The sequence below is a fragment of the Akebia trifoliata genome, chromosome 5 (genome assembly GCF_017979445.1).
Source record: "Akebia trifoliata isolate Shusen 1 chromosome 5, ASM1797944v1, whole genome shotgun sequence".
Taxonomy (NCBI): domain Eukaryota; kingdom Viridiplantae; phylum Streptophyta; class Magnoliopsida; order Ranunculales; family Lardizabalaceae; genus Akebia; species Akebia trifoliata.
This window is the reverse complement of record NC_141379.1, coordinates 16,971,891-16,991,125: the sequence shown is the minus strand read 5'-3', so window position 1 is coordinate 16,991,125 and position 19,235 is coordinate 16,971,891. Positions and strand designations below refer to the sequence as shown.

The following is a 19,235-nucleotide window of genomic DNA, read 5'->3' as shown; positions in this document are numbered from 1 at the left end:
CTGGTCTGTTATTGTTGTTGCTATCATGTTGTTCATCACTACTCCTTAATAACAGTGGAGCCTTGAGATCTTGAAGAGACTTGCTGTGAACTGGTAGAACTTGACAGTTGAGACGGAGATACCAAATTCTCAGAAGCTTCATGTGTTGGCTGTTGAACACTTGCCACATTCTTTGTTATTTCATTTTTGTCCTCCATGTGATGATTGCTGGAAACTTCTTTGCTAGCTTCAAGCTTAAGTTTACTCTTCTCTCCAGGTTGAGAGCTCCTTGAATCACCAACTGCCTCTTGACGAATCCACATGAGTGGTGCAACTTTTCGAGGGACCCAATCATCCTTCTCCGCTACCATCCATGGAATGCATACACTTTCACTGTTTGGAAGTACTAAAGTTTCACGGATGGGCGCCACCTGTATATATGACATGCTAGCATCAAACAGAAGATCCACCCAATATCATCCAGCCCCAAACCAAAAGAAATAGAAACTCCTCACTTTGTTGTTTCTTTTTAACAGCTGTTATTGGCACCCCAACTAAAAATAAAGAAAATAAGTGAATGGTTGAAAATAAGTAAAAGTTGGGGTGTTGATAGAAGTTTTTTTTTTTTTCTCTCTAGATTTCTAGTTTTTGGTTTTAGGACCGTAGATTAGCCTAGTCGTAATTGTGAACTAACTTGCACTCTCAACATAAACTGACCTAATATCTACTCAAGCTCACAACACAAACCTATTGATCTCAAAACTGCAGTAATCATAAAATTGGTCATTGATTAGTAGAACTTCCTGAAATTGAGATGGTTGGTAGGGTGAGTAATAGGGGAGTTAGCAAGAAACGTATATTTCTAAATCATAATCCTAATATGCAGATTAATCCCACAAATTAATTTGTAAACAATGTAAATTTATTAAACAGAAATCTGCCTAAAAGATTTTAATAACTATGAAATAAAACATCTTATAAGCCTAAAATATAAAATATACAATGTCACCCCATAATATAACATGCAATGACAGAATATTATAATAGAGAGTTGAGAGTCACAACTAATGTGAACATTTCAGAAAAGATACGATTCCACTGTTAGTTCTTGATTCTATGGCAAGTTTTTGCCATATTTGGGTGATTGATTTTTCGGCTCAAGTTGATTGTTGATCAAGAACTTAAGAAACAGGTCAAATAAGTGGGTCATTCTTTCTTGATTACTCAAAGCTGTTAATGATCATTGGCTAGTCATCTTCGTTTATGCCAATTTGGCTTACATGTGATCATTAGTAAATTAGCTCTAGACCGTTAAGAGTCGACTTCTCTCAATAGATTAAACAGAAATAACTATAAATTATCTATTTATATTTATAAATATTCTTCTAAAATATCATTTTAGATCAACTAACTTAAATCATCAAATCAAGCTCACGCAAAATTATGTTTCTTGACAGTTTTAAATCAATTAACAATACATGATTGACTAAAAAACTATCCCATTACAATTATGATTAATACTCAATATATTCTATCAAATTTATTCCTCGAGATACATAATAAAATTTTGACTTTATAATATTCAACGTGTATAGGTTTGTTTAAATTCAATTTTTAACACCTATTCTTCATCCGATTCTAACTTATTTCATGTTGCAGGGTTGTGAGGATCAAATATTCAACCGTCAATATTGGCCTTTTAAATGTCACTAAAACAATGGATGATAACGAACTCAATCTTTATTTTGTGGCCATTCATGCCCGTAAGTAAGTTCATTAAAAAACAGCACATAAAATAATGATAAGAGTATTGTTTTGATCCAATATTTTTCTTGTTATGTTCCTTACTTTTTATTTATTTTACAGTGGATAGTATCGCACTTGAATTTGAAGTCACCCGAATAGACTCGATTTGAATCTCTTTAATTATTGAAAGCAAGAGCATAGAGACTTGAGAGATCCATCGACCTCAATAATGAGGATCACGATATTCATTTTGTTTAGAACAATTGGTCCTCTCTTAGGACTCGAGGGTTCAAGCAATGGTATTACTGATTTGGGTTCAAAAACATCGTTTACAAATAAGTAGCCTTTGCCTACAATATCTCACATGTTCGTAGTAATCAATTGTATCGATAGGCTGACAAATTGATTCATTATTTTTAGAGTAAGATATTGTGCAAAATTATTTTCCAAAAAAATCTATAGTGAGTCAACTTGCTATTTTTTTTTTTTTTTTTAATGTATACATCGAGCAAAATCAATTTTTTTTTCAAAATATACATATAGTGAGTCGACTCACTATTTTTTTGGTACATTGAATGATTGGTGAAAAGTCTTTTTGAATAACTGAGTCGACTCACTGTGCATTTTTGGGGCACATTGGACAAAAGTGAAAAGTTTCTTTTTAAAAAATTAATTGAGTCAACTCACTGTTTTAGGGATGCATTAAATAAAATTGGATAATTTTCCTTAGAAAATATGCATTAAATCGACACGTAATCTTTGATCATGGAAGCATTATGACAGCAATTTTGGATTGAGATTCCCCCCACTTTCGGAGGACTTTTGTATGTATAGTGCATGATGGAATTGGTGTTCCTTCGGAGACCCGAGGCCATTGGATTTGATCAGCCACAAAGGCATAAAATAATAATGATGTACTCACCTTAGAGAGGCCTTGGACTCTAGTTAGACTGTAGTCTTCTTTCTTTAATCTTAGGACCCTTTGGATAGTAGTAGAGACCAATTAGTTTAATCGGATGGGTTTGATGCCTAATACCTTCACAATCTATAATCTGACTCCTTACCTGTTTCTCTTACCCGTGGATCGACACAAATCCAATTTAGAATCATTTTTTATTACACAGCCTATAACTATATGACGGCTCCTAATCCCTCGAAATCCCCAACATACCATTTTTTTTAACTTAAATAGTGTCGAGGTGTTTTCACAAAATAAGCAGTATATTTTCATGCCAAAATCCAAAAAACTGCAAATCAATCTCAAAAGTGGGAGAGTGGTCATTCCATGGATCTATAAAATTGATATCAAATGGAAAGGATGAGCTAATCATTTACCTTATCGAACCTTGCAATCACTATAGTACGGATCCGGAACTTCAGTTTTATCATACTTCTTATAATAAGAGCACATCATCTTTGTCACACACCAAAATTCTAACATGCATCCCCATAATTAAATATTATAATCTCGATATGTGGATATTTCTCATATAATGATAAACACATATTATTCAACAATGATAACACATTTCACAGTGGAAGCATAACTAAATATGATATATTATTAAAAGTAATAATCTTATTTTACAACTCCCATTATTTCTATATAACAGAAAGAAATATTTGTACATATTACTAAGTATATACCAACCTAGTTTCTCAACATGAACCAACTACTCTATCTATTAATACTTACAACACACAATCCTACTGATCCTGAAATTGCAACAATCATAAAGTTGATCATCGATTGTTGGAACTTCTTGAAACTGAGATGATTGATAGGATGAATAACAAGGGAGTTACCCAGTAGAAAATGTATATTTTTAAATTATAGTCTTAATATGCATATTAATCACACAAATTCATTTGTAAATACTGCACGTTTATGAAAACATAAATTCATCTAAAAGACTTCCATAACTGTGAAATAAGATATAATAAAACATTGCCACAAACCTGAAATATCAAACCCATAACATCAACCCATAATATAACATATAATTATAGAGTATTATAATAAAGAGTTGAGGGTCATGATTGATGTGAACATGTCAGTAATACGATTGATCCACAGCCAGTTCTTGATTCTATGACCAACCCTTGCCATACTTGGATAGCAGATTTTTTGGCTCATGCTGGTCGTTGTAAGAAACAAGCCAAATAAGTGAGTCATTATTTCTCGAGTATTATAGACTATTAATGATTATTGACTAATCATATTCGTCTATGCCAGTCTGGCATTCAGGCGATCTTCAATAAACTTTATCATTTATACAACTATCTTTACATCTTGTTCTCTATTAAAGATATAAAAAAAATTCCTAGAATCTTATTGTGATGTTAAATTCTTATGTCAGACATCACAACTATTACCGTAGAATAATGTGTCGCTTCGGAAATGACACAATGCATTATTCTTTGTAGGCTTCCAAAATCTCTTTAATAGATGACCAATATAACATAAAAGTAAAAAAAAAATTTAAAACAAGAAACTTCCATTTTTCTTACAAAGCATGAAACTCTCTCTTTTTGAAAACATAAAACTTATCTCTTTTCAAAAACATGGAAATGAAAAAATACAATCAAGTTATGTGAGTTGTAAACTCAATTTCTCACTCTAAATAATGCACCATCGTTCTTTTCTTTTCGTGTCTCTTACAAGGTGATGAGCTGAAGCTTTTTCTCTCTTTCCCTTTTTCGTGTCTTACACGATCCTCAAATCGAACCATGTCTCACATATCTCTCTTACCTGACTAAGACGATGTACTTTGAAACATCTCACCTATGGGTATTCACTCTACATATACACCCAACTGAGAATCACGTTCTCAATAACATCACAAATTATCACATCTCTATTATGACTTTCATATAAAAGAATCATAATCTCTTTTGAAAAAAAAAAAAAAAAATTATGAATCCAAAACGTTAGTTTTCCTTTGTAAAATAAAATCATATTTTAAATCATAATGAAATACTTAAATATCTAATTTTCATAAACAATTCTCATGCTCAATGAATTGAAATCACAGAAAACTTGTTTTAAATTTTCATTTTTTTCATTCTAAATTCTTCCAAAAATCATCTCTTTTTTTTTCACAACAATATTTCTACTTCTAAACTAAATGGATGATCAAAACATGATCATAATTAATCATAGACTATGCTCGATTAGCTTATAACCATGTTCTATTATTCCAATTAGTTTTATAATAAGAAACACTATTGATTTTTATTAAAAAAAACACTTTTACAAATGAAACATTTTACTAGATTGTTTTGGTGTCATTAGGAAAATCTCCTATAGCATAAATACAACAGTGTTCTAAAAAAAATTTAACTTACATGCATGAATTTTGACAAAATACATACATTGAAAATAAATTTATGAAATAATTCATTTACTTTTAAAAGAAAAACATTTTTAAAAAGATCTATAACTACAATTAAGGAATTGGAAGTTCCCTATCTCATTGGATTCAATTCTTAGCTTCAAACCTTGATGTTTTAAATCTTTTTTCTACTAGTTCAGCTTATATTCACTTTCACTTCCTAATGAGATCAACACCTAAAGTAAAAGTTAAGAGACATGGCTTTAAGAGTCGACTTCTCTCAATAGGTTTAACAGAAATGAATATGAATTAGCTCTCTATATTCATAAATATTATTCTAAAATATTCTTTTGGATCAACTAACTTAAGCCATCACATTAAGTTCATGAAAAACTATGTTTCTTAATAGTTCTAAATCAATTAATAATACATGATTGACTAAAAAAAACTCTCATCATAATTATGATTAATAATAAGTAAATTTCATTCCTCAAGATATGTAATAAAATTTCTAGTACATTACAGACAACCTACAACCACCAATTTCAGAATCAATAATAGATGAGAATCGTTCTCCACACCAATCAAACTTTACAAAAATGTTGGTTAAAGTTACTACTTTAACAATACAAAGCATTATAACATGTTCAAACAACTTCAGGAGTGGTTTTCAAGCCTTATCATCAAATTAGCTTTGCATAAATGTCTCACCTTGTGCTCTCAGATTCTGTATATAAAGCAAGCACTTTAATCAAAAGTCACTATTGCAATCAGCTATGAGCCATGCCTAACGCCTCTTTGAATTCAAGTTCATGACACTAAAAATAGGAAATCAACTTTCTAACATTATGAACTTTGCATTAACTTATAAGACAAATAATAACAGCCTAAAAGTCTAAGACTTCAATGAAAGAGTTCTAGGTTGAGATCAACCTGATTAGGTTACCCACTTGTTAAACTAGACCTTGCAATAAGCAGTGCATTTCTTGGAAGGGGCATGGTTTGTATTATTTACCAAGCATGTCTGAGTTCAGCAGCACTTCACATTGGTGCTTAAGTTTTAACCAATTCTTATGCTTTACAGTTGACTTACACTTACACAGAAGTATCAAAACAAATTGTTGTCACTCAGTTTGTAGCATCCTACTAACATAGTTAAGTTGAACCATTCATCCATTAAAGAATCACAAATGCTTACCACATTCAGAATGACTTTGGGCTCAGTCTCCTTCACAATAAAACATATTGCTTATACACTATAGCCAATGTCTATCCATTCTTTTTCTCTTACTGGTTTTGGGGGAAAATTTATACTGCTGTTAAACAGAAAAATAATTTTTAGACATACTGAAAGCGCCCTCGATCCGCGGGGTGCGCGGATCCGCTTTTGACCCTTGAGGTTTGGGAGTCGCCACCTAGTTATTGTGGTCTAGGAACCAAACTGACTCTAACATGGATAAAAAGAACTAATCTACCACAAAAAATCTGAATTCGGGGATCATGTTACGGGGTTGGAAGGTGTTAGGCACCAACCCCGTCCGGTCAAAGCCGATCTCTACTAACTTCCCAAATATATCACATTGCTAAAAACCTAGATAAAAAAAAAAAATAAAAAAATTACATACCTTTCCGATAGCAAGGATTTTGTTCCCTCAGATCTGACAAAAAGAGCTCCTTGTACTGTACTCCCTTGCTTCGTTCTGTCTCCGGATTTGACTTCGGATCTCCTAGATCAAGGTATCTCCTTATTTTTGGATCTGAACTCTTCAAGTTTGTTGCGGATTTGGGGGTGTTTTTGGAGGGATTTTAGGTATTTTCTAGACTAAAATTGAAGGAGGGATGTTAGGTAAGGAGTTGGGGCTCCAAAACTAGGGTTTATGGGGGGCTAGGGGAGCTTCTAGACCTACTTCTCTTAGGGTTTATGATTTGATCCGAAAATAGGGTGTGAGCACCTCTATTTATAGAATTTTTTTAAGGTTGATTTGGATAGAGTTAGTGTTTAATTAGAGATATTTTAATTAGAGTTGTGTTTTAGTTAAAATTGTTTTAGGTAGAATTGTGTTTTAATTAGAATTGTTTTAGGTAGAATTGTTTTTAAGTTAGAACTCTATTAGATAGAGTTATTGTTTAATTAGAATTCTATTATGACTCTTGGTCTTATTTGATTGACTTTTAATGTTTTGACTTTAGTCTTAATTGATTGACTTTTAATATTTTGACTTCAGTCTTGCTTAATTGACTTTAATTTTGACTTTAGTCTCACTTGATTGACTTTAATACTTTGACTACAGTCTTGCTTGATTGACTTTAAATTTTGGAGAACCCCCTTCCATTATTTCTTTAATTCTTTGGACCCCCAAATGGAGGGGTCCTAAAAGAAATATCCCACGAACCCTAAACAATTTTACCCGAAAGTCCGATTGATCGATTTTTTAATTCAAAATTTTAAATTAATTTCATCAATGTTTCACTTTAATTATTTAATATTTTATTTATTAATTTCGAAAATTTTTAATTATGAAAATTGTGAAATTATCGTTTTACCCCCGGAGAGGACTTTTCACGTTTTAAGTCGGTTTTTAATGTTCTAGGATGTTTTAGAATCGATTTTTCGTAAGGAATTCAATGGAAATATTATTTTGTGTTATTTATGAAATTTTTTGTGTGAAATGATTGTGAACTTTATGAGGGGCATTTTCGTAATTTTGTCAAATTCTGTTAAAATTGGTGAAATGATTTATTTGGTTCCGATTTGTTATTTTATGTGTTTGAGAGAGTTTTCCTAAGCGTAACGTAGGCTCTAGTGTTGTTTTGAGGTTAGGGGTATTTTGGTAATTTGATAATTTTTTAGTGATTTTTATCGTGAAGTTTCTTTTTGGTCTGCAAGATGATGATTTCTATGTTTCTGGGGTCGTATTTTCCTAGCGTAGCGTGGTTTCTAAGGTTTTGTCAATTCGAGATACCTCATCCGGATCTCTGAAACACATCTGGTAACAAAATAAAGCAATGGAATACACATCCATCATTGGGAATCATTGCAATCGGATTGACGAGTTGATTAATCAGGCGAGTGCAAAAATGGGGTGTCTACACATACATACACTGCTGGGTTTTTTACTTCAGCAATGTATGTATTACTGGTTTTATTTTATTGGGAAAACTCAATTTGTGAAAACTGATTGGAGTGGTAAATTCCTTAGGTGAGACCTTACTAACCCTATGCTAGAGATATCTTAAATTGTGATAAATAAATAAAAAAATGTAATTGGTAGAAGAGGAAAGACAAAAACTTTTTATATAATAAAAATAATACATACAATCCTGCAGACCACACTCCAGCAGTATTGGGAAAACTCCAATAGTTTTTAATCTTATCATGGCACTCGCGCATTCAGTAACAATAGTGTATGACTAGAATAAAATAAACAATAGTGTATGGCTAAGTGCCAAACTGTGATGAAAGGTCTACTTACTTAATTCAAAAGGATCTAAGCTTCTTCAAAGATTCAGAAACAATTGTGAATTGTCATCAGGTAATTGGATGAGCAGTTGGGCCCAATCAAATGGTGGGTTCCCTGCGATAACAGTTGGTGCTAAAATTTGTTAGCTTGACCCAATCAAAATTTTTTTGATAGGTAAACAGAATTATATTAACAAGGAAAAGAATTTACAAAGGGGAGGACGAAATATCCAACCCAAATAAGTAAAAAATGTACAAAAGGCATAACAAACCCTGAGATTGACCAAACGCAATTACTCCTCCCCTAGATTACAAACCCTATCCCACCTAACTAGAAAATTCTCAAAGAAAACCCCTCTAAACACCTTGTGGACCTTGCCCTAGTAGAACAAAAAACGCTAAGACAGATGATAGTACCCTTAGCATCCATTTCTTTCCCTTCAAAAATCCGGTTGTTGCGATCCTTCCATATGACCAAACAAATGGCGAAGGAGCTTTGTAAAAGAGAAACCCCACCGATTCCAAGCTTCTAACAAGTTCCAAACTGACCAAGGAAGGCATTCAATAATCCCAAACAAAGATGAGAAATGATCTCAAATTTTTTTAGCAAAGTTACATTGAAGAAAGATATGATTTGAAGACTCCCCATTAGATTTGCATAACCCACAAAAGTTCGGTGTCACCCATCCCCGTCTAATGAGTTGATCCATGATTGGAAGTCGTTCCAAAGATGCGAGCCAAGTAAAAATAGAGATCTTTACCAGTACTTTCGGTCCCCAAATAGCCGTCTCCAGGAAGGCCTCCTCAATGGATTGAGTACAAAAGTTATAAAATGAACGCACCGTGAAAGACCCATCCTTGGAAACCATCCAGAGTCTTTTAGCCTTCAAATTAGGCTCAGAAATAAAAACCTCCAAGCAACTCAATAATCTCCCTAAATCCTCAATCTCCCAATCATTGAAATTTCTCCTAAAACCAAAATCCTAAGCAATCAAGCCATTACCTCCCGATTTAAAACAAGAGATTGGTTTGCCTTTCTTTCGTGACAGTATGTTTGGGGCAGAGAATCTTTCCATAAATGGCACCTCATTGCACCAAATATCTTCCCAAATACAAACCCTATCACCCCTTCCTACTTTAAACTTCACCTTCTTTTGAAACGAAGGCAAACCTTTAAGGATTCCACTCCACACCCCACCCAAACAGATTTTTCGCCTCTTTAGTTTCCCACCGGAATTCATTCTCCCCATACTTGCTACATATAACTTTCCGACAGAGCTCGTTCTCCTCTTCCCCATGCCTCCACAACCACTTGCCCAAAAGAGCCGAATTCATCACACCGAAACTTTTTAACCCGAGGCTCCTTTTCTTTTTTGACTTGTACATCTTTTCCCAACTAACCCAATGAAGCTTTCTTGACCCATCCCGATTGTTCCAAAAGAAATCTCTGTAAATTTTATCAAGCCTCTTTTCCAGGCTACGTGGTAATGAGAATAAATAGAGGAAGTAATTTGGAATGCTCACCAAAGAACTCTTGATGAGAGTCAATTTGCCAGGAACCATGATTTCCAATCAAAATTTGTAGCTCTAATTTTTAATCAAATTGATGTTCTTTGTTGGGATGAGCAAAGTTAAATTGTCACCATGGTGTTCATGCGCATGACCTATCATCGTTAAATAAAGGGCCACTAGTACACTTAGTGTAAGGTAGTGCCTAGTCATCTCATGCTTAGACATTGACACAGTTAGGCAACAAGGCCATTTTCATGAGCAAGCCAGGTGATGCAAGACGACAAGGGAAGAAGATGAATTAAGTAAGGAATCTGGTTTGAGATATGGGTAAGGATTTAGGTTACAATAGCGTTTAGGGTAAATCCCAAGGGTTTGGTTGTAGGGTTTAACTGAGCATTTTGCAATTATGATTAAAGATCTAGGTTTATAGGGTAAAAGAAAGGGTCAACGTTTGTAAGGTAAGGATTAAGGGTTAAAAAATAGGGAAAAGATTAAGTATAGGGTGAGGAAAAGAGGTTTCAAGAAATAAAGATTCAAGAATTCAAGGATTCAAGATTCAAGAATTGAAAATTTCAAAAATCAAAAATCAAAATTCAAGAATTCTATAAAATTCAAGAAGGGTTTGGATGGGTTGATTTCTCATAAATAAACAAAAGAAAATATACAAAAAAAGATGGATTGAAGAAGATTAAGGAGAAAAAAATATGGTAGATTTACCTTCGAATCACCCCAATGATTTTCATGGCATCAACAACGTTGAATGCATCAACATTCAAAACAAGAAATCAATTCTCTTTTTTTTTATTCATCCTCCCCGTCAATAAACCCTATTACAATTTATAAATAAAGAAAATCTCTAAGAATCCTACCAAAACTAAAATACCAAATAAAGAAACTAATAAAACTCCAACTTTCCTAATTAAATAAAACACATTCTAAAATTACCAAACTATCCTTAAACATTATACTAAGATCATAGGCTAATAAAACATGAAAATAAATCCTAAAAACATAAAAATAAAAATCCAAAACAGATAAAAAAAGGGTTTTGTAATCAAGAATCTAAATTCTAGATTCAAGAATTCTAACAAGATTAAAGAAGGGTTTGGATAGGTTGATTTCTCGCAAATAAATAAATAAAAAAATGTAGAAAAAAATATGAATTGAAGAAGATTGAAAAAAATATATATATGGTAGATTTACCTGGGAATCACCCCAACGTTTTCCATGGAATCAATCATGTAGAATGCACCAACATTCGAACAAAGAAAACGAATCTATTTTTTTTTTTCTTTTTTTATTAATTTTCCCCGTCAATAAACCCTAGTACAATTTATGAATAAAGAAAATCGCAAAGAATCCTGCCAAAACTAAAATACCAAATAAAGAAACTAATAAAACTTTAATTTTCGTAAAAAAAACATCATAAAGTTACCAAACTATCCCTAAACATTATACTAAAATCATGGGCTAATAAAACCTGAAAATAAAGCTCAAAAAAATAAAAATAAAAACCCAAAACAGAAAACTAATTAAACATAGAACCTATTCTCAAACCTATTATGTCCCCATCGCTAGGCCACCAGCATTGTACCAAAAGAGATCAACCATTTCAAATTTTACAATCCCCATTCTGAAAAGTTCTATGGTTCGAATGTCTAGTATTTTCTTATTTATCACATGTGCCTACTATTTAGGCAGAACATTGTCGCCTACTGTCACTAAGAAATTGATAGAAACCTCAAAAACGGAAGAAAGAGGGGAAAGTGGGGAAAAACCAGATGTAGAAATAGAAACAACTTCTGTAACAAAGGGGGCTAAACAAGAATAAGAAGGATTCACCGAAAAAGACCTTCCCTTTGTTTGGAAGAAAAGAAGGATCCGGACAAAATAAATGAAATGGAAGAGATCTAAGTGGACAGAAAGGAAAAAAAAAAGGATGAATTCCACTTTCACTTCAAAGAGACATACTACAAGACATTCTTATAGTCCATTAAAAAGATAGTATAAAATAAATTACTAAAAAGATTGATACATGAAATAAATAAATAAAAGAGATAAGAAGAGATTTGTCCAAACCCTACGTATTTGATCCCTTCTACAAAAAAAAAAAAAACTTGTAACACCAACACCATTCGTAATTCCATCAATTACTAATCTATCAAAAAAATGAATTAGTTCAGCTAATCCTCTTATACCTTTGATTAAGGTTTTTGCATAAAAAATGTCTATGTAACCACGATTATATGACCAATTATATATCACATTTATTAATAAAATATGAAAATAAAGCCCAAAAACATTAAAATAAAAGCCCAAAACAGAAAACTAAATAAACATAAAATCTCTTCTCAAACTTAAGATATCCCCATCACTAGACCAGCATTATACCAAAAGAGAAACCATTTCAGATTTTACAATCAATTGGGGGGGACGGGTGGAGCTATGTAGGGACGGGGGCTAAAAAAAAAGGTTTAATCGTTAAATCCTTGTGCTTTGATTGATATCAGAGAGAAGCCCTGTGTTTTACTAAGGACGGAGAATTGAACTTAAAAAAAAAAAAATTAGCCCCCTCTCATTTTGGTCCATATAAGAGATATGCCCTTAGTACTTAAAACTGACAAAAAGCATGCCAGTTCACTTTGAAGCCGCTAACTGCACATGATGTTTAATACTTTTAAATAAAAGTCCCAACTAGCCATACTAACTTAGTAAGATTTCAAATCTTAATAAGGGTAGTTGAGATCAACTTGCAGCGTCCAAAACCATGATCCGATGCACATGGTTGATCTTATGAATTTTGAAAAAAAAAAAAAAATTCCTAGCCCCACCCTTGGGGGGAGAATTCTATGGAAGTTCAGTAGCTGTCCATTTTCAAAATCTTGGTTCAAGCATACAACAAATTGTTTTTGAAGCTCAAATGGGTTAACACATTGGCAATAGATTTCATGGAAAAACTCAAATAAAAAACAAAGAACAAAAAAAAGAAAAAAAAAAAAAATTTTGCTTGATCTAAGGTTTTGAATGGAGGGCTACCAAACTTTCATTGAACTGCCAAATTTAAAATTAAAATTCATGATGAAAAATAACTTTTTCATGTCAGGGAGTCGATTAAGTATGCCACCTGGCGAGTCATTATCAGAACTCTTTTAACATTTTTACGAAGTATCCCTATTTTCTTCAAACCGATGTCATGCCTCTTGCTTTGGTGTTTTCCTATAGACTAATTGGAAATGACCACAATGCCCTAATTAAAAATAACCGCAATGCCCCTATCACCATCACTCGTCACTCATCACTATCCGTCGTTACCATCATCTCGTCAGTCTTATCATTATTATCATCACCACCTTCATCGTCTTCTCATTGCCATTATCTTCATCACATCCAAGAGATTGAAGATGACTAGTGTTGGAAGACAAATCAATGATTTTGAAGTATTTTTTTTATTTAGTTGATAACTGAAGGGGCATGTCAACAAAGTCAAAATTGGTTAAACATATAGTTTATCTACATGTTAGCAACTTTATTATAGAGATTATTATCCAACCATCGTTTGTAGAGATGAACCCAACATTGGGATAGAAGGAAAGTAAGATTAACGGTCAACCATCATTAACACCTAGCCCCCACTGACCAAAAATCCTGGCTCCACCCTTGGGGGGAGAGGTTAGGAAGTAGACACATTGGCATGGAATATAGCAGCTAGTAAGTAGATGCATTGGATAAGAGTATAGCAAACATCTATTAGGAAAAAGAAAACAAAAATAAACAGCGCATTTGGATTCATCAACAACAATAGAAAAAGGCAGCCAACTCCAAAGTTTTAAGGATCAACCTTCTCTGGTGACTTGAAGGCTTCCATAATTTCACTAAAACCATTACTCTAGAACCCAGTACTAATCAAAATAATATTAATGATTGAAAACCATGTTCTCAACCTCCTCTTGTAATCTTGAACAAGCCTTTTATCAAACCAACCTTTGTATCTCATACAAACATACAGATATTGAGTCTTAACATGGGAACAGAGACTCCAAACCCTAACCCACCTTCTAACACACCCCTAACCTACATCGCCAAAAATCAAACCAAAGTGTATGAAGAAAGAGATCCATAACGAATGGGTTCAAACCAAAGTACATAAACCAATAAAAAATTAAACCATTGAAACCCACAATGATTCCATGGATAGCAAGGTTTGCTCCAAGGGTATAGGGGGTTGAAGAGAGAGAGAGAGAACTCACCTGAAATTGCTCCAAAGAGAGTCCAACTGCTCCAAAGAGAGAGATCCAGCATTGCTGCAAAGAGTTCGAATCTCCAGAGAGAGAGAGATGGAGTTGGAAATGAGGAGTTGTGGACGAGAGATGGGTAGTTGGGAGAGAGTAATAGATAGGCACGATTTGTAGAGAGAGAGCTGCAGTTGTGAGAGGGGGAGTGAAAGAGGAGATGGGGTTGGAGATATAGGTACAGTTTGCAGAGAGAGAGATGGAGATGGAGTTGGACGAGAGTAGTTGGGAGGAGATACAAAAAGAGGGAGAATGAATTTAGAAAAAGAGGGCGTGGGATTTTATGTTTTCAGATAATACAGCATCCATCGGCTCAGAGAACATAGAGAAATTGTAAAAAATCCTAACCCTCCATTTTTTATGGGGTATAAATCTTGAGACAAAATGACTGGGACGAGAAGAAGATGAAAGACGAGGCGGAGGAGGAGGAGAAGTAATTTAAATCCCTCGAGAAAAATCTTCTTATAATTGACATAACCAGTAAAGGTTCATCATTTATCCAATCTAAATTCCCCCAATATAATCCTATAAAAGCTCAATAATCACAATCTCATTAGGATAAACATAATCCAGTAACCAAAATATTGCCTGCAAACTAAAGATGGAAAACCATCAGCCCTTTTGCACCTGCAAGAAAACTGGACAACTTCCCAATCACAACTGCCCTAGCTATCATCCGACCAAGAGCATTTGTGACAATGTTAAAAAGAAAGGGTAATAGTGAGAAAGGGCATTTTCATACGTCTAAGGCATTTGTTTTCCACAAGGAAAAAGCATTTTTAACATTTCCCTAAAGAAAGGGCATTTTCTTAAAATCTCAGAACCTTTTTTGAGTTTCTTGAGGCAAGGTTTAAGGGTACACCTCCCAACACCTTCAAAAACATTTGCCCCTCAAATGGCCCCAATATCCATGTGAAGGTTCTTAAACCAAATATGAGTCAGAAAGAACTTCCATGCCACTCTCGTCCACACAAACCCACCCTCAAACCTCCCATCCCGCCACCATCCTCGCCCCATAGCCATGCACATAATATACAAATTTCACCTACACAAAGTACTCAAAGAAAAAAAAGGAATGACTTCAATTTGATGGACTGTGCACAACAGGAGCTCTTTAAGGAGGATGGGATGGCTCATACACATCTTTGCAATCTCAAATCTATAAAGATTGGCAGGGATATTTTTTTTCATCAAACAATAGTGGAAAAATGACAATATTCTTCCATGTTTCTATGATTTTGGATCTACCAGGGTGAGGGTTCATGATTGCCCTTCTACTTCTGAATTCTCTGGAGAATGGCCCCATTTGTGATATGGTGTAATCTTTGAAAGGAGCAAAACCAGGAATGTAAAGGGTTATCTTTTGAGGATTTGGTAGTTGATGGAATGGTGTTGTGAAGGGAAAAGGTTATGTTAATTCAGTCATGGATTGGTTCTTTTTCTAGGAAAGTCTCCTCAAAACCTCCAAAATCATTGCATTTTGTATCTTCTGATTCATTTTAATACAAATTTTCATCTATCAGAAATAGTAAAATTTAATTTTTTTTTACAAAAAATGAATTAATTCATTTCAATATGGAGGTTGAAAATTTCAAAAGGACAAGAAAGGCCAAAAAGACTTGGATTGAGGCCTAGGCTTTAATGGAGGAACATGATCCGTGCATCGAACCCCATACAATGGTATTATTATCATGATGATGATGGTTTATTCAATGCAAAAAAAGTGAAATAAATGATAATGATAACACTGGAGAGACTCAGAATTAAGAGCATACCTCATAGTCATAGTGCATATGGTGCTCAAGTTCAATCTTAAAACCTGGACCAGGCAGCAACAGGAGTCTGATTAGTCATAAGCAGTGAACAAGCACAATTATGTACAGTTTTAAGAATCCACCTTATAAACTTGTAAAAAAATATAAAATAAAAATACTCTACCTTTACATTACACTAAAATGAAAAAAGAAAGACGTGAAAGTATATAATAAAATGACAATACGCAACTTACAAGATCCAAACAATGAAGACATTTATTCCAAGAAGATTGAATGGGGTAGTCAATAGGAAAACAGATATTTGAATGCTTCTGATACAAAGGAGGTTTCTTAAACAGGGAGGTCACTGCGTACAAAAACAAAGGAAATAGAAATTCACCAATCTATCTCATGATAAATATGGAAATTTTTTTTAACAAATCTTGCCTCACCTTAAAATTCAATGGATGTAGTCCATGAATAAACACGCTTGACCTAGATATTATGTATCACGACATGCTGCCAAAATTCACAAACTCGTGTTCCAAGCCTTAACGAGATCAAACACTTAGCCATAATATGGAATAGAGGATACACATTATGCTCACTCACTATATATCCACAAATGAAGTACATTCAATGTCCTGGAGGGATATTTTTCCCAAATATAGATCACTTATGTGATCAGAACAGAGTGAAAGGCACTTTCGGTTGAGGCTTTCATGAATAGCACCCATTCCTGGAACCCACTTCTCTTCATTCAGTGGATTGATGTTTAAACGGTTTTGCAACAAACGAATTCGATAAAGAACAGTATCTGTTCTAGCACAGAAATGAACCATGCAAGAATATGAAGGCTCATCAGAAGCCAGTCTGATCAAAGCCAGGGTTAGGGCCCCATCCACTGGTTTTGGATCTGAAAGGTTTTTGTCACCCATCATTTTAATTTCCCTTTCAGTGGGAAAGTTCACTTCTTCAACACCATTTGTTTCATAGACTTTCAAATCCTTAGTGTAATGCCTTATAGCCTCGCGTTTGGTGGACTCGTGCTTTTCAGCTAACGTCAAGATACATGAGAACCGTATGTGATAAGTGACCACAGTTTTCACCATTTTGAAGTTGCAGCAACAGCAGAAGAAATCAAGCCATCTCCTCCCTACTCCTGCATACCACTTGATAATATCAATATCTTCAAGAGGAATAAGTAGCTTGATTGGCCTTGGACGCCCCATTGAATTTGTAAATCCAGCTAATTTAACTGCTTTTCTTATGAGGTCGGCAGGTGCAGCAACTTTCATGCACAGCTTCGTCAAATCCTCCACTGTGCTCTCCTCGTAATTCAGTCTCTCTTCTTCTTCCATCCTCCTATCTTTTTCATCTAACATCTTTCTAGCTTTGATTGGTGTCAAATATTTATCAACTTGTTCTTGGAACAGATCATAAGTATCCAAAAGCTCTTGGGGCAATTGATTTCTGATGGTTCTTAAAGAAAGAAAGTCACCACATAAAAGTTTTCGATGCCAATCGCAACGCTCCTGCGAAGATGCAAAGAACTCTTGGACTACTTCGTCAGCCCAACTCCGAAAGATATCTCTTACTTCTCCCTCTACCTGAAACTCAAATTTGAAACCATCATCAGCTCTTTTCAACTTCTTGAATGCATTACCAAGTATCTTCAAACCCAATTTCTTCCTATTAGTCTCTCTGGCATTTTTCATTTCCAAAGCTTTCCCCTCTTTCTGTTTAATGTATTTCTTTCTCGCTCTTATTGCTTTTTCGGACAATGGAGGATGCAAAACCGATGGTGGAACCGCTTGAAGTTCCATCCCAAAAAAGTCAATTGTTTCTGAGACAGCACTGTGGATGGCAGACTTCAATTTATCAACCTTCAGCTCCAAAATCTCTTCCAATAATTTAACCAACTCATTCTTCAAGTTCAAGGTAAGAACTTTTGAGCCTGAAGTTATTACTAATATCTCATCCAAATACCTAACTGCATACACTTTTACGGGATTGTGTAAAACCCTAGCCGAAAGTTGATCAGAATCAAATCTTGGATTCATCTGATCAATCCGCAAACGAATATCTTGCATTGCTTTGTCAAAATCCATTAAGTAAATATTGACAAGAATTGAACCCAGACTACTCTCTTGAGGGAAACCCCTTCCCATACAATTACCTCCTAATTCAATCCTCACAGCTTGAGATTCTAAGAATCTCATTATCAGATCAATCAGTAATCTATCTTCAATCTTCTCTTCAATTATCGAACTCAATTTACCAAAATGTCGACAATCAAAGACATCAGGCAGGAACCTGACCCGGAACCACCAATTGGGGTTTTGCACTGTGGTTTTCAGATACCGAATTGCGGTGTGGCGGCCCATCCCAACACGACCACCATATGCAAAAGTTGCAAATCGGCTATCGTAAATGATCTCCAACACCATACGAACAGCTTCAATCACGATTTTGAGTTTCAGAGTGGGGAGAATCAGTGAATCACCTTTAATTCTGGAAGGCAACAGTCGAACACAACATGATTTGACATCAAATCGATTCTGTTTGAGCTCGAGCACCATTTCTTCGATTGAAAACCTTTTAGAGACCGATTCAAAAACAGAAGATTCGGAATTGTTGATGGCGCCACTGAAACTGTTTGGGTGTAGGTTGGTACAAGCAGCGAGAAGAACACTGGGCGTGGCGACAACGTTTTGGAGAAGATTGTAGAACTTTCCATGGCTGTAGTTTTGGAGAACTAGGGTTTGAAGATCGGCATTGTTGAATGATTTAGTAACGTTGGGTGAAGTTGAAATCTCAGTAGAGGGCATAGCCAAGTCCGAGTGGAATCGCAGAGAGGAGAAAATTGAAGCTCTAACATCAGATGAGACGATTCGTCTCATGTTCAAAAGCATCGAAACGGACTCTCTCTCTCTCTCTCTCTCTCCTGTTTTTTACATAATTAAGAACAACTCCAACACAATACCCATCCCTCCTCCCAACTGCTGTAGAGGGTGCTGCGTTGGATATGCTCAAAGACGCCGTTTATCATTGGTTGATCATGCCAAGTTTGCGCGGTAACGCATCGTAGCCCCCTTTCTCTTGTAATTTCTCAGTTTAATTTCTTAATTTTCTGAGGCTTGACTGAATTTACCATGTG

General features: G+C 34.6%; 2 protein-coding genes across 14 annotated transcripts in view; one reads left to right on the top strand and one right to left on the bottom strand.

Annotated features, from left to right (window-relative positions):
- LOC147401569 (structural maintenance of chromosomes-like protein, putative (DUF3531)) overlaps nucleotides 1-1,803 on the top strand; it is a 12,159-nt gene extending 10,356 nt beyond the window's left edge. For 3 of the 5 annotated variants that reach the window (XR_015178553.1, XR_015178551.1, XM_086442898.1), the window contains one exon: nucleotides 1,639-1,803. The gene's annotated coding sequence lies outside the window, so the exon portion shown is untranslated. Of the gene's footprint in view, nucleotides 1-256; nucleotides 486-1,638 lie in introns of those variants that run through there. The other 2 variants (XR_015178554.1, XR_015178552.1) reach the window with 1 other exon arrangement.
- LOC147401568 (RNA-directed DNA polymerase (reverse transcriptase)) lies at nucleotides 272-19,235 on the bottom strand. 9 transcript variants are annotated; one of them, XM_086442890.1, is made up of 6 exons: nucleotides 16,528-19,235; nucleotides 16,330-16,442; nucleotides 16,097-16,140; nucleotides 8,534-8,635; nucleotides 6,686-8,047; nucleotides 1,638-5,787 (listed from the first exon to the last, which is right to left on the bottom strand). In XM_086442890.1, the coding sequence occupies exon 1, from the start codon at nucleotides 18,988-18,990 to the stop codon at nucleotides 16,687-16,689; it is 2,304 nt and encodes a 767-aa protein (XP_086299016.1). In that variant the 5' UTR covers nucleotides 18,991-19,235; the 3' UTR covers nucleotides 1,638-5,787; nucleotides 6,686-8,047; nucleotides 8,534-8,635; nucleotides 16,097-16,140; nucleotides 16,330-16,442; nucleotides 16,528-16,686. The 9 variants fall into 9 exon arrangements, with proteins under 9 accessions (XP_086299018.1, XP_086299015.1, XP_086299016.1 ...); XM_086442889.1 differs by lacking the exons at nucleotides 1,638-5,787; nucleotides 6,686-8,047 and adding an exon at nucleotides 275-410; XM_086442887.1 differs by having other exon boundaries at nucleotides 1,638-8,047.

Bases quoted from the DNA above. Each gene is read 5' to 3' on its own strand.
- LOC147401568 (XM_086442892.1), bottom strand. From the start codon at position 18,990: ATGCTTTTGAACATGAGACGAATCGTCTCATCTGATGTTAGAGCTTCA.